Source organism: Carya illinoinensis, chromosome 5 (genome assembly GCF_018687715.1).
Source record: "Carya illinoinensis cultivar Pawnee chromosome 5, C.illinoinensisPawnee_v1, whole genome shotgun sequence".
NCBI lineage: Eukaryota > Viridiplantae > Streptophyta > Magnoliopsida > Fagales > Juglandaceae > Carya > Carya illinoinensis.
Window position 1 is genome coordinate 30,863,238 of NC_056756.1, and position 15,678 is coordinate 30,878,915.

Sequence of the window (15,678 nt, forward strand, 5' to 3'; positions counted from 1 at the left end):
TTTGGTCGCCTAGCGACCTTTCCTTGCTTGTGACACATAATCTTGCCTAACAAGAGCGATATTTCTTTGATCGAAAAATTGAATCGAGTTCAGTTTTTCTACAAGTTTTTTTGTTGTCTTTTTCTTGCTGCGGTCACATCTTTCTCGATGGTAATGTGTCACTTGGTGAAAAAACTCAACCAACACTTATTTACATTCAAACTAAATATAGGGACTAGAGAGAACCAAAAAAGAGAGATTTTTCATTCTAATGTTCTAGTGCAACAAGTGACTCGTGCACTAGAAGGGGATGGGTGCTCCATAGTTGGCCATTAAGGCCAATAATCACATGCAATGAAGTGGCACTATACTAAATCTCTCATTAGAGAAGATCACTGTAGTGACATCCTTAAAGTGTCTTGTTATGCCTGACTCACTTGGTCTATTAGATTAAGTATTCCTAATCACTTTCAAGTCTAAATGAATCTAAGCAATTTTCAATCCCTACTATATTCATTCATCTACAAAACTTAGGATGGAAAGCTGCATCATCTCAAAAGGTAATGAGTCTTTATCTTAGATTTTATCATTTTTAATCACAAAAGTGATATGCTATATTTTTAAGTAACGTTATCGATTAATTACTTAAATGAAAAACTCTTTGAAATGCAATGTATGAACATGTGTGAGAGCAACAATTTATCAATGTGAATTTATGACATCTAACGCAAGAGTTATCAACCGGGTGATGAGTTGACAGGAATGATTTGTGACCCAAACTGGCATGTTTTTACTAATTGGGTCAATTGAACCCATAGTTGACCTAACCCATACCAATTATTTTAATTGGATCAAATTTGAGTGTACTTGAAGTAATCCGAATCCAGTTATGCCTGAACTTACTTTAAATTAGAGGTGAAAACTGATACCATCAGTGTGGTTTTGGTCCAAAATTGAAATTGCACCAACATGTTTTTCAAAGGGTGATACCGACCGAAATCGGACGATTAAGGGAGACAAAACTAGCCAATGTAGTTTCGGCCGGTTACCATTGGTTCATTGGTGTTCCCGTCAGTTTTCATTTCAGAAACCCATCAAGAAATTTTACAACAAAATTATTACAAAAATTAGAAAAATCCACTTCCAAGAACCCCATCAATAAATCTCAAATGGATTGGAGATGAGATAATATGTGTGTGAGAGAGAGAGCCAAAAGTCTGAAACTACACAAATGGATGGAGTGAGAGAGAGACGAAAATGAAACAAGAATTCTATCAACAAATCTCAAATGGATCAATGACACCACAGAGAGAGAGAGAGAGAGAGAGAGAGAGAGAGAGAGAGAGAGAGAGAGAGAGAGAGAGAGAGAGAAGAAACGGTATTATTTTACATAAGATATATATAATATATATGTATATGTTATAAAACTATCGAAAGGAGAGAGAGAGAGAAAGATAGAACTCAGAGAAGTTATGAAACTTATGAATTTCTTAAAGAATTTAACGATATATATAGGCGTACAAAGGGAACTATGCCAATTACTATGCAGTACTATGCATATGTACTATGCCAGTTACTATGCAGTACTATGCTGATACTATACACTGTGCGATGTCGGCCATTTACTATGCCAATTACTATGCAGTACTATGCTGGCACTATGCGCACTGTGCGATGTCGGCCATTTACTATGCTAGTTACTATGCAGTACTATGCTGGCACTATGCACACTGTGCGATGTCGGCCATTTACTATGCCAGTTACTATGCAGTACTATGCTGGCACTATGCACTGTGCATTTGACTTCTAGCTCAAGGTGGTCATACAATTTTACAATGTTATTTTACAACACTCCCCCTTTGGATGACCACATATAATGAATATGCTTCGTTAAAACCTTGCCAAGGAAAAACCCTGTGGGAAAAAAACCAATGGCGAAGGAAAAAGAGTACAATATTCATGTGTACCGTAAAATGCTTTAAGATTGCCTCATTAAAACCTTGCGAAGGAAAACCCAGTGGGATAAAACCTTAGCGAAGGAAAAAGAGTACAATCAGCATAAGTCTTCAAGACGTTACTCCCCCTAAAAAGTGCATGATAAAAGGTCTTCAAGTCTCCGCATTCCAATGTTCTGTACAATCTTCTTAAATGTTGCAGTTGGTAATGCTTTTGTGAATAAATCTGCCAGATTATCACTTGACCGTACCATCTTGATATCAATTTCAACTTTCTTCTCATGAATTGCAATGATCTTCTTGTGTGTATCTGAAAGATAACTCGCATCTGTACATCCAACTAACTGTGGACTTGATCCATGTTGATAAAATAATCACAACTGGATCTTTCTGCTCATCACTACTCTTCTGGAGTTGTACTCTTCTAGAGTTCTTGTAAATAACACAGTTAGTGGATAATTCATCAACATTAAACCGCTAACCTCATTTTTTAATAAAAACGGTGGCCAGCCTTTTAAGATCAGACAAGCACCGCGGATTTTCAACTCCTCTGTAGGTGTCAGGCATGCTGTCAGGCATCGCAGCTGTCAGACGTGCTGTCAAGCGCCGCAGAGCTATGAAGCTATATTTCGTCTCTTTTCTCTTGCTTCACGAGAGATGTTGTATCATAATTTTCTCTATAAAAGAGATATTCAGCTCATATTCATTCACATCTCATCTTCTTCACTTTTCTGTAATCATACTGCATTTTTATTCTGCAATCTCTTTCTGCATTTTTACTCTGCAATGGCTCAGCGATCTTCTCATAGCCAATATATGAGGTACTCTGCACCTCGTTCATCAGCTGTTCCTGCCTCTACCACAGGTGCTATCATGCAATATAATGATCTGACTCGTAGAGCAGATAATGAAGCTATCTATGAGCTTGTGAGTCTCGGTACCCGATACTCATCATCTATTGTCGCATTTTCTCAGCGACTGTAATCCAGAACTTGTGGAGTTGACGATCTCCATGAGAATATTGCTATACTTCAGCGACTTCTTCTGGAGTCCAACATGAAGATAGAATCAATAAAGCAAGAGAATAGGAATTTAAAATCCTTGCTTAAGTCTTCTTTTCGATTACCCACCGCTTTAGATAGGGATGCCATGCAAATTCTTGAAGAACAAGAGCATTTGAAAAATGAGGCAAAGTGCCTTAAATTTCTGTAATTCTTGTTTCAAGATAATAAAATAATATTTCACAAATATTCATATTTGTGTTTCTATCTTTTGGTAAATGTTCTGTGTGCTTTATTTCTTCTTTAATAATGCACATTTCATATCAAACCCATAATATGAATCTGAAATACTAATTGTATTAAAAGATGGTATTTCATGACTAATAACATCATCCATCTTCCCCTTGAAGCCGCAAGGGTTTCAGATTTATATTTCAAATATGTGCAGTTTTTATGAGCTCTTCTGAAGCCTCAATGACATTTAAATCATATATATAAACTGCAATAATAGCTTGTTTTCATTTGCGTTTGGATTGCTTTAGATTATATAAGGATCTTTGAAACTTGATAGAATACATATTTCCAGATGTATTCATATTAGAAGCTTCAGACATTTCCTATCCTTCAGGGATTTTCATATATATATCATGATCCAATGATCCATATAAATATGCAGTTAATCATGCATATCCAAACTCTCAATAACTTTCAAGCTAATAAAAATCTTAATATGATTTAACCACTTTAAAATCATATCAATATTGTTTCATTTGTGTTTGGACTTCAAGTCCATATTTATCACATTTTACTTAGTGATATCAATTCTGCAGGAATTGAGAAACTGACTCGTGATTTATATATCACATTTTTATTTCCTTTCCATAAATACCCACTGACATTCAACAAGCATCACCTCTTTAGGTGTTTGGACTATAAGTCCCGATGCATCATATTTTACTAGTGAATCAATTCTGCAGGAGTTGTTTCTTTCAAATATTGGCCAATATTTTACGTCGGTCTTCTTCGACGGTTCTTGATTCACTTTCTCCATTATTTCTGGTAATGTCAATTGCCATCTCATATGGAAATACGTTGTTGACAACGATTTTATTTCTATCCATAATTTCTCCATTATTCGAGATCTCGTTATTTTCAGGTACCTGTCCCTCTTCAAGGGAAGACATTTTCATGAAAAACCTCTTCAGGATGCACTTTTCAAGAGTTTATATAGGAGAATTTTATACAAAGAATTTGGATGGACTTTATTGCTTGTTTTGTGGGTATGGCCTCTTCAGGAGCACCAAATTATTTGTGCCTTTCTCTTTTGAGATACTCTATCTTTTGTATCGATAAGTCTCACATGCCTTTATACATATTTTTAGACTGCTGAATTTCTTAATTGTCCTACAGGGACTTCAATCCTCGCTGGGATTTTAGCAGTTAGAATATGAGACATTTTTTATCTTATTACATCCAAAATTTAATTATCATCTGAACTTCTGGTTCACATATGATAATCAAGATAACGTTGAATAATTTCATCTTATTTGCTTCAAGCAAATTTTTCTTTTCACTTCTGGTGGTAAGACTTTATAGTAAAAGAATCTTCTGGTTCTTTTATGGACGTCCATATGAAAATCATTCGACTTATCATAATTGATTTTGGATGATCAAGATAACCATGAAAAGATACAAATATTTTGAATCATATCATCTTTTGATGCATCATAATATTTGATTCAATAATTTGTATAATATCATCTCAAAGAGAAAGCTTACAGCTTTTCCAATACGAGCTTCTGGCCCAAAAAGATATTCATTATCACGTCCAATCTCTTAGTTTCTTTGAATGAAACGCATCATTCTTTTTACTTCAGGGAATAGAATGATATAAATTCATTATCATTCACTTCAGGGAATGATATAGATCTAGTAAGACGTGATTAATGATTCTTATCAAAAACTCATTATTTTGCTCAGTCACTGAAATACCTGACACAAATTTAGAATATATTGTGAACGTTTGTATTTCATATTACTACTTCAAGAGCATACTCGATATTGCTACTTCAGGAGCATATTCGAGACGTTCATTCAAATATATATTCTTTCCACAATTTCAATTATGCAACTTCAGGTGCATAAATCATAATGAGTTTTTGGTACAAGTATCACTCATATGAGATACTCAATAAAATTATTGATTTAGGGCGATCCTTCAGGGATGCTCCATTTCCATTCTCAGATAAATCATATCATCAATAATTTATAACAAGTATAAAAGAATAAATAAAATTTTCATTACTACAAAACATTGCAGAATATAAAAATATTTTATAATAAGATAAAGGAAATACATTAATTAAAAAGGAACACTTTCATGATCAAATCTACCACTAGAATCCTCAAAGAAATCAGAAATATCAAGACTTGTAATATCTTCTCCATTTATAGAATTTAAAGCATATGATGGTTCAGCAAAATTTGTTTCAAATTTCTTTGTTTTTTCTTTTATAGAAGATTGGTATAAGTCAACCAAGTGCTTGGCTGTACGACAGGTACGAGCCCAATGTCCATTCATACCACATCTATGGCATCCATCTTCATCTTTCTTTAAAAATTTGTTTTGAGGACCTTTGCCCTTCTCTGAGTTGAACCACTTCTGGTGGTACGGTGTATATCTATTATTATCCCTTTTAGTGTGGTCACTTCTAGGACCTCCACTTCTATAGTTTTTCTTACCACGTTCACGTCTTCTTTTTCTTTGAAAAGATGCACTATTCGCTTCTGGGAATTATGTAAATCTAATACCATTCACTTTAGGAAATGATATAGAACCAGTAGGACGTGACTGGTGATTTCTTAATAAAAGCTCATTATTTTGCTCAGCTAATAGAAGACAAGATATAAGTTCAGAATATTTCTTGAACTTTCGCTCTCGATACTGCTGTTGCAGGAGCACATTCGAGGCATGAAAAGTAGTATATGTCTTCTCTAACAAGTCATCATCAGTGACTTTTTCACCACATAATTTCAATAGCGAGCTAATTTTAAAGAGTGTAGAGTTATACTCACTAACACTCTTGAAGTCTTGCAACCTCAGGTGCATCCAATCATGACGAGCTTTTGGGAGGATTACAGTTTTCTGGTGTTCATATCTCTCCCTTAAATCATTCCACAAAATAAGTGGATCTTTTACTGTTAAATACTCAGTTTTTAATTCTTCATGAAGATGGTGCCGAAGGAAAATCATTGCCTTAGCACGGTCCTGCAGGGACCATTGATTTCCTTCTTTAATTGTTTCTCCCAGGTTCATCGCATCCAGATGGATCTCAGCATCAAGGATCCAAGATAAATAATTTTTTCCAGAAATGTCAAGAGCAACGAATTCTAATTTTGTAAGATTTGACATTTTTTACATATATAAATCAAGAATATAAAAATATATTGAAAAACTTACTTGAAGTAGAGGACTATTAGCTTCAAGATTGTCAGAACTTTCGTGCTGATAACGTGTTATAAAACTATCGAAAGGAGAGAGAGAGAGAGAGAGATAGAACTCAGAGAAGTTATGAAACTTATGAATTTCTTAAAGAATTTAACGATATATATAGGCGTACAAAGGGAACTATGCCAATTACTATGCAGTACTATGCATATGTACTATGCAGTACCATGCTGACACTATGCACTGTGCGATGTCAGCCATTTACTATGCCAGTTACTATGCAGTACTATGCTGGCACTATGCGCACTGTGCGATGTCGGCCATTTACTATACTAGTTACTATGCAGTACTATGCTGGCACTATGCACACTGTGCGATGTCGGCCATTTACTATGCCAGTTACTATGCAGTACTATGCTGGTACTATGCACTGTACATTTGACTTCTAGCTCAAGGTGGTCATACAATTTTACAATATTATTTTACAACAGTATATATATTATTGACTGGTTTGTCCGTTTGAACTTGGTTTAGACAATGACCAAACTGGTCAACTTTGATTTCATTAAATTTTACCATTGGCTGATTGATTCTTTGCCGTTTTAGTCGATTTTGTACTCTGTCAGTCGGTCTATATCAGTAACAATAGGTCCCATTGATTTTTGTATAGTCCTACTTTAAATAACATACCGAGTTCATGAATTCTATTAAAAACTTTAGGGGCTCATTTGAAATGGAAAAAATGATTTTTTATAAAAGTTAAAAATTAAATAAAATATTATTAGAATATTAATTTTTAATATTATTATTATTTTGATATTTAAAAAAGTTAAATTAAAATTTAAAAAAATTGAATTATTTATTATATTTTATGTAAAATTTTAAAAAAATTGTAATGATAAGATGATATTAGTTGAATTAAAACATTTAATCCAAACAAGCCTTAAGAGTTCTAGCTACCACGTGCAAACGGGCCGTTTTCCACCGTTACTAGATTTTGGTTTTGAGTAAAACTACTGTCGGACACACCAACGGAAAAGATGTAACGCTTTACACGCCGACACGACAATTTTAAATACATCATTTAAAAAAAAAACAATTTTAAATTCAGTTAAAAGAATTAAATTGAAAAATAAAAACGTTAATTTGACTCTGCTCCTCTGTCCAGTTTCAGATTGAACCTCTCCTACTCCGATTCCAATCGAAGCCATTCGTGAGTTCGCCGCCGATTGCCGTTTGTTTTACAGAGCATAGGACACCGTTTTCATTCACGGGTCAAATTGATAATCCATTAATATCACCAACAGTACCCTGATTTCTGTATCCATTTCTAGGGTTTCTTTTTCTAGATTCGTAGCTCTTGGGAATGAATTCAGGTTTCGGAGTTGGATCCCTTCTCACTCTTCGATTTTCGGATCTGATTTCTGGCGCAATTCGGTTATGACCGGTCGACATGTCTGAGAACCATAACTCGGAGCAGGTAATGGAAGGCTCTGGGGACTCTGGCCCAGCTACTGAAGCATTGGATTCGGAGCACAATCATGTCATGGTACCCGAAGAGTCGAATGGGTATACACCAGAAACCGAGGTTGCGGTCGAGCGAGGCGATTCTAACGACTTCATCGAACCGGTTAACCAGGTAACCCAACTTAGCAAAATTAGTTGAAAGATTAGGGGGTTTCGATCTTATGTATGCTAAGTAAACGCCAATTGCAGGAATCGGTGTCATCACCAATGAATCGTGCCGAGCACGATTTTGGGGAAGCCGGGAAAGAGGATATGTTCGTTGACTGCCCGGACGAGTTATCTACTACAAATGCTGATAACAGGGAAGCAGTGGTGGCGGTAGGGACCGAAGAGAGTTCGGAGGAGATGAATGGCGTGCATGAGAGTGGAGTTCAGGAAATGGAAAACGGGACGCAGGTTGGTTATGTGGTGGACGGTGAGCTGGAACACCTGCGGGAAAAGCTGGATAAGATGCTTCACGAGAGAGAAAGAATTGCTCGGGAATACGAGGTTAAGAAAAAGCTCCTTTTATTATTCTACTAGAAATTTTACTTCTTTTTCAAGAATCAATATTGTTTTGGTTTTCGTGATTCATTGTGCTTGTTGAAGATGCAGAGCGAGAGAGAGGCTTTTGCTGAAGAAGTTGCTGGGCTTCATCATCAGCTTAAGGCACTGACTAACAAGCAGCTGTTGTTGCCGGGTATGGAAAACCATTTGGTGGGTGACAACCCTTTGCTTAAAATGGTGAATGACTGCTCAGAGTTTGTTAAAGCCGCCTCAGAAGAACGGTTGCAAACTGAGGCGACAGTAAGAGATCTTCATGCCCTTCTTTTTTCGAAGGACCAAGAGATTGAATATCTCAATGCCAGGGTTACTGAGTATGGGACTATCAGTGTCACTGCTCGTGACGAGTTGCTTGAGCTGAAAAGAAAGGAAGAAGATTTGTTTGAGAAAGTTCGCCGTCTAGAAGATGAAAATGGGAAATTGGTGGCTCAACTTGATAAAAATAAAGTGGTCGTTGAGTCGGTGAATGAGGAACTTGCAAAGACGAAAATGGAACTTGAGCAGGAAAAGTTTAGGTGTGCTAATACGAAAGAGAAGCTTTCTATGGCTGTGACGAAAGGAAAGGCGTTGGTACAACAGAGGGACTCGTTGAAGCAATCGTTGGCTGAGAAAACAAGTGAGCTCGAGAAATGTTTAACTGAATTGCAAGAGAAGTCAAGTTCATTGGTGGCTGCGGAACTAAGTAAAGGGGAGTTGGTCAGAAGTGAAAACCTGGTCTCATCTCTGCAGGAATCGCTTTTGCAAAGGAATTCCATCCTTGACAAACTTGAAGAAATTTTGTCCCAGGCTGCTGAACCTGAGGAAATTCAATCGTTGGATATTATAGAGAGATTTAGATGGCTTGTGGACGAGAAAAAATCACTGAAAGATGTTTCAATGGAATTCCAAATCGTGAAAGACGCATTTTCCTTTACTGATCTACCAGAAACCATTTCATCATCTGACTGGGAAGCTCGAGGGAGTTACCTTAGGGAGTCATTTTATCGGGCAAAGGATGAAATAAATACTTTGCGTGATGAAATTGTGAAAACAAGGGAAAATGCACACAGTGAGATTGACCGCTTAAGCGCATCACTTTTGGCAGCATTACAGGAAAAGGATTATCTTCAAACGGAGGTAGCTGACCTGATGTGCAAATATGAAGGGATTGATGAAAAAGTTTCATTGGAGAAGAACCGTATAAGCGCTTCACTTTCTGAAGCATTAGAGGAAAAGGAGTTTCTTCGAATGGAGTTGGCTAATCTGATGAGCAGATATGAAGAGATTGTTGAAAAGGAGCATCAAGTCTCACTGGATAAAGATTGGATAGTTAAAATGTTACTTGAGTTTTCTGGAAGCGAAATGGAAAATGAAGAAGGGATGTATCAGTCTGACAATTCTGCGATCATTCACAAATGCTTTGAGAAGATAAAAGAACAGAGCAGTGTGGCTTTGGATTCTTCCCATGTTAACACAGAATTGTTTCAAAGAGTTCAAAGTATCTTATATGTAAGGGATCAAGAGTTGATGCTGTGTGAGAAGTTACTTGAAGAGGATATGGTGGTGAGATTAGAGGTTAATAAACTGTCGAATGAGATAAAGTTACTATCTGAAGAACTTGTAGCATTGAAAGAGGAAAAGGGCTCTCTCCATAAGGATATTGAAAGATCAGAAGAGAAGTCTGCTTTGCTAAGGGAGAGGTTATCCATGGCTGTTAAGAAAGGCAAGGGACTGGTTCAAGATCGGGAAAACATGAAAAATCTTCTGGATGAAAAAGACTTAGAAATCAGGAAGTTGAAGCTTGAGTTACAGCAGCAAGAATCTGCAGTTGCTGACTGCAGAGACCAGATCAATAGATTTACTTCTGATGTAGAGTGCATCCCAAAGTTGGAGGCTGATCTTGTTGCCATGAAAGATCAACGAGATCAATTAGAGCAATTCTTACTGGAGAGCAATAAATTATTGCAAAGAGTAGTTGAATGTATTGACGGAATTGTTCTTCCCAATGAATCAGTTTTTGAGGGCCCTGTAGAAAAGGTTATCTGGCTTGCTGGGTACATTAATGAATGTCTGGATGCTAAGACACATGCAGATCAAGAGGTGAGTAAGGCAAAAGAGGATGCCCATACTCTGGCTAGTAAGTTAGAGGAAGCCAAAGCAACCGTGAAATCACTGGAAGATGCATTGTCAATTGCAGAGAACAATGTTTCTCGACTTTCTGAAGAAAAGAGGGAAATGGAAGTTGGCAGGACAAATGTGGAACAAGAATTGCAGAAAGCAATGGAAGAAGCGTTTTCTCAGACTAGCAAGTTTGCTGAGGCTTCTGCAACTATGAAGTCACTTGAAGAGGCACTATCACTGGCAGAAAATAATATTTCCGTGCTCTTCAAAGAGAAGGAAGAGGCTCAAGTGAGTAGAGCTGCTGCAGAGATGGAGCTAGATAAAGAGAAAGAGGAAGTTGCTATTCAGGCCACTAAACTAACAGAGGCCTACAAAACTATAAAGGCACTTGAACATTCACTATCTCAGGTAGAGAGCAATGTTGTTTTGCTGACTGAGCAAAATAACGATGTACAAATGGGTAGAACCAGTTTTGAGAATGAGGTAAAGAAGCTGCAAGAGGAAGTTGGGTCCTTGGCTAACAAGCTAGCAGATGCATATGCAAGTATAAAATCACAGGAAGATGAGCTTTTGAGGGCAGAGAATGATATTTCAGTACTTCAAGGCGAAAAGAAAAATGCTGAAGAGGAGGTGTTGTTGCTTAATTCCAAGTTAAGTGCAACCCTGGAAGAGTTGGCTGGGACCAGTGGCAGCTTAGAGACCAGATCTGTAGAACTCGCTGGACACTTTAATGATCTTCAAGTGATTATGAAAGATGAGACTCTTTCATCCAAAGTAAAAGAATGCTTTGAGAAGAAATTTGAGAGCTTGAAAACTATGGATCTCATGATTAATAACATAAGGGACCGTTTTGTTTCTATGGACTTAGAAGACATGCAAAGTCACCAGCTTATGGAGGTAAAATTACATGCGTGTTTCTGTAGACCCAAAACTCATCTAGTCAAATGCACCCCTTTTTGATATTTTAGTTACACACAAATGTAGGTTTTGAAGCCAAGACCCTTACCCCCTATCACATTCTGACAAGGGAGAATCTCATTCTTACCCTCTAATCTTTTCACCTTTTCTCTAATTATAATGTTTTATTTATTCCAGGACAATTCACGTTTTACAAAACCTTTCTCAGATAGCATTGACAGTATTGCTGGTGTTGAAATCGATTACAGCTGGGCGAGTGCAGATAGTGACAATATTTCTTCACATTTTAGAAATGCCGTGGAAGGGTTCCAGTGGAGAAACAAAATTCTTGCAGATAAGTTTGAAGGTTTCTCATCAGTTGTAGATGAGTTTGTTGCATCTTTGTTGAGAAAATTGCAGGCAGCAGAGAATGGAGTAGTAGTTCTATTTGAGCACATTGAATCTTTGAGACAGAAAACAAAGGATCTGGAAATGTATAAACAGGAACAGGCAACTAGTATAAGCATACTGGAAAACGATGTTTCCACTTTGCTGTCTGTTTGTACTACCGTTGCCAGGGAACTGCAATTTGAGGTGAAGAACAATCTATTGGATCTCAGCCATGTCCCTGAGCTTGAGAAATTTAACCATGGTTTGTCCCTGGAAATGATAGGAAGCGAGGGAGTTGCCACAGTAGAGCACCTGGAAAGGCTTGATGGTAGCAAATATGTCGAAGCTGCTGAAAAGTTGTTACTTGCTGCTAGAAAAGTACAAGCCTTTATTAAACAATTTGAGAGCACAAGTAATATGGCGGCATCTACAATTGAAGAATTGCAGACTAAATTGAAAGAAAGCAGAAAAGGTTTTGAAAAAGCTATAGAAGAAAGGGATCTAAACCAAAATAGGGTTGCCGAGTTGGAGACTGATGTGGATGTACTGCAAAATTCATGCAGTGAGCTGAGGCTTAATCTAGAGGATTACCAAACAAAAGAGGAAAAGATAAAGGAAAGAGAGGCAGAAGTTTCCTCTTTGTACAATTCTATATTAATTAAAGAACAAGGTAAAAAATTTGATGGGATCTTGCTGCATAAATGTATTTTTGTTGGTATAATTAGCTGTATGATTTCTTCTGACTTGTTTATTCTTGTTTGTTGCTTCAGAGGCAGAAGACTCCCCCCTGTCAGCATCCCAAGTGAAAATACTGTTTGACAAAATTAGAGACATAGAAATCCCTATCGCAGTCTCAGAAGTAGGAGACCTAGACCCGCATAACTCAGCTGATATAAAGAAGCTCTTTCACATCATTGATAGTGTTACTGAGCTGCAGCAAGAAGTAAAATTTTTATCTCATGACAGAACAAAGCTACATTCAAACCTAACAACACAGGTTCTTGAAATTGAGCATCTGAAGGGGGAAGTTGAAAAGCACATTAGAGATGGACAAGACTTGGAAAAAACGAATAATGAATTATCTGAGCTCATATTTGGATTGGAGAAAATTATAGGTATGTTCAAAGTTAGTGATTTAGGTGAGCAAAAATATCCTGGAGCGAAAGGACTTCTGTCTTTGTTAGAAAAGCAGGTCGTGGCCATGCTTTTAGAATCTGAAAATTCAAAATCAAAAGCTCAGGAGCTTGCCACAGAGTTGCTGGCGAGCCAAAATGTCGTAGAGGAATTGTCAATCAAGGTTAAATTACTTGAAGATTCAGTTCAAGGTAGTAATGCCGAGCCCGACATTGTTCAGGAAAGGAGCATTTTTGAAGCACCACCGTTGCCTACAGGGTCAGAGATATCCGAAATTGAAGATTCGGTAAATATCTTATATGATTTTCCACTATTGCTTTCTTCTATTCGTACTTTTTTGTGATCTGGGGAAAAGAAATCATGTACACCACAAAACTGCACGGATAAAAATTATATATATATAAGTAAAAATTAAAAAATTCTTTATATATATATATATAAGTAAAAATTAAGCATACTTTTTCTATAATTAAAAAAATTAAGCAGAAATTTTTTTATTAAGTTAAATCAAGCATAATTTTGTTGGTTGCAGAAGCTTATATGAACCTGCATCTCTTAGACAAATTAGATCAATCAATCAATCTATGCTATACAATTTTTTTACTCTCATATTATATCTTTTCTGCTTATCAATGTGACCATAGGCTGCGTTTGGATACTGAGGTTATCTTAAATAATTTGAGTTGATATATGAATAGTAGTATTTTGTGAGTTCTATTGAGATATATTTTAAGGTTCGGTTTAGTCCATCAAAATTTTCATCTCAAATTCAAAATTTTCATTTCATCATTACAACTTTCTCAAATCTCCATATAAAATATAATAAATAATTCAACTTTTTCAAATCCCAAAATAATAATAATATTAAAATTTAATATTTTAATATTTTATCTTAAAATTCAAAATTCTCATTTTACTACCAAACTATACCTAAATATAAATAGGTTGAGATATGTGTTTGAATGTATGAAGTAATTTGAGATGAATTTAACTTTTATGGATAGTTGAAAAAGTAATGGGTTCCATCATTAATTGGTTTGAGATGGGTTGAGGTCATCTTAACAATGTGAAATCTCAATTTAAAAGGTCAAACTCACTCCAAACTGAACTTCAAAATTCAAGATTAATATTAAACAAAAAGAAAAAAAAGACTAGTTCAGGCAGAGGATTAATGCCATGTGACACTTTCTTTGTTGATCTGCTTACAGCAGCGTTGTTTCACTTATTATCTTATTCATGTGATTTTGGGTGACTTAAAGAGGAAAAAATAGATGGCTCAAAACCTTTTAAAATATAGAGGTGAAAATTGTTGATTTCCAATGGTGTAATGCAGGGCCCAATTGGACAGAATACAGTATCTCCTGTCCCCCTAGCTGCCCAGGTGCGAACTCTAAGAAAGGGTTCAACCGACCAACTTGCAATAAATATTGGCGGGGAATCTGAACGTCTGATAAACAACGACGGAGCTGATGAGGACAAAGGTTTGCTTTATTTATAATATCATCCAAAAAGTTAAGTTTAAACCTCGGAAAACTCATGTCTTTCTTTCCCAGGTCATGTATTCAAGTCTCTGAACACATCAGGTCTCATTCCCAAACAAGGAAAGTTGGTAGCAGATCGTGTTGATGGAATATGGTAATGTACTGCATTTTCTGCCCAAGTTTGTTATCGTAATGCGGTCAATTTCTTAAACCAGGGCATTCAAGTAGCTACCGTTTAGTAGCCCCTTGCAACCAATACCTCCATTGTTTACTTCCATTGTCGTGTTGAGGGGGTATTAATTGCATAACGACTTGATTCATTCTAAGTCTCTTTCCAATCTATGCATGCAGGGTCTCTGGGGGTCGTGTTTTGATGAGTCAACCCCGAGCAAGGCTAGGCCTTATGGCTTATTCCCTCCTCTTGCATATATGGCTTTTGGGAACCGTTTTGTAATGAAGTCTGTGATCGGTCTATCCATTGGAAACACCACAAATTGTATAATAGGATACTCATTTTTTCCCCGATTCTTTATACCTGTGGTTAACGTTTATGTATAAATGGTTTCATTACCATAATGACTCTCTGCAATCACATTTTAGGGTTCAGGGAATCCAAGTCTTTCGGCTTTTAGAGAATGTGCTACATCTGTTACATTTCTTTTTGTTGCAGTGAATGAGATCGGGATTTACTCTACAGGGTTGGGTCTAAAGGGCTCAGCCTTGAAGAGGTTCTCTAATAAAAAAAAAAAAACAAAAAAAAAGGGAAAAAAAGAAAAAAAAAGAAAGAAAGAACGTTACATTTCTTTTTGTTCGGTAGGAAGGAATCTTGAGCTATGAAGTACAGTATATGAGCATCTAATCTGAGTGGCAATCATCATCATCCATTTTTATAGTCTCTCTTTTAACCATCTAGGATGAAGAATAACTCTTCTATTCAATAAATAGATATTTTCGTTATGTTCTTTGAAGTTGTGTTAGATCTACATCCTTCCCGTTTAGATGTCGTGTGCTCGTCGATCTATGAACGCTCCTACTTATCAACAATAAAAACAATATATGGAAAGGAAAGTCACAAATAAATTACATAAAAATAATCTCATAAACTGATGTGACATGATATAGTTCATAGATCTAACAAATTATACGAAATTACATTAATTTGTAAAATTATTTTTATATGATCTCGAGTGATGTTATACATCATACCACTATCTCATTCTTAT

At 36.3% G+C, this 15,678-nt stretch overlaps 1 protein-coding gene across 1 annotated transcript; it reads left to right on the plus strand.

The window, feature by feature from the left end:
• The first annotated feature begins 7,507 nt into the window (after positions 1-7,507).
• Positions 7,508-15,091, plus strand: LOC122309439 (myosin heavy chain, non-muscle). The gene is made up of 8 exons (XM_043122928.1): positions 7,508-8,022; positions 8,100-8,399; positions 8,505-11,450; positions 11,649-12,510; positions 12,611-13,260; positions 14,308-14,455; positions 14,528-14,609; positions 14,807-15,091. The coding sequence occupies exons 1-8, from the start codon at positions 7,837-7,839 to the stop codon at positions 14,907-14,909; spliced, it is 5,277 nt and encodes a 1,758-aa protein (XP_042978862.1). The 5' UTR covers positions 7,508-7,836; the 3' UTR covers positions 14,910-15,091.
• Positions 15,092-15,678: the final 587 nt, after the last annotated feature.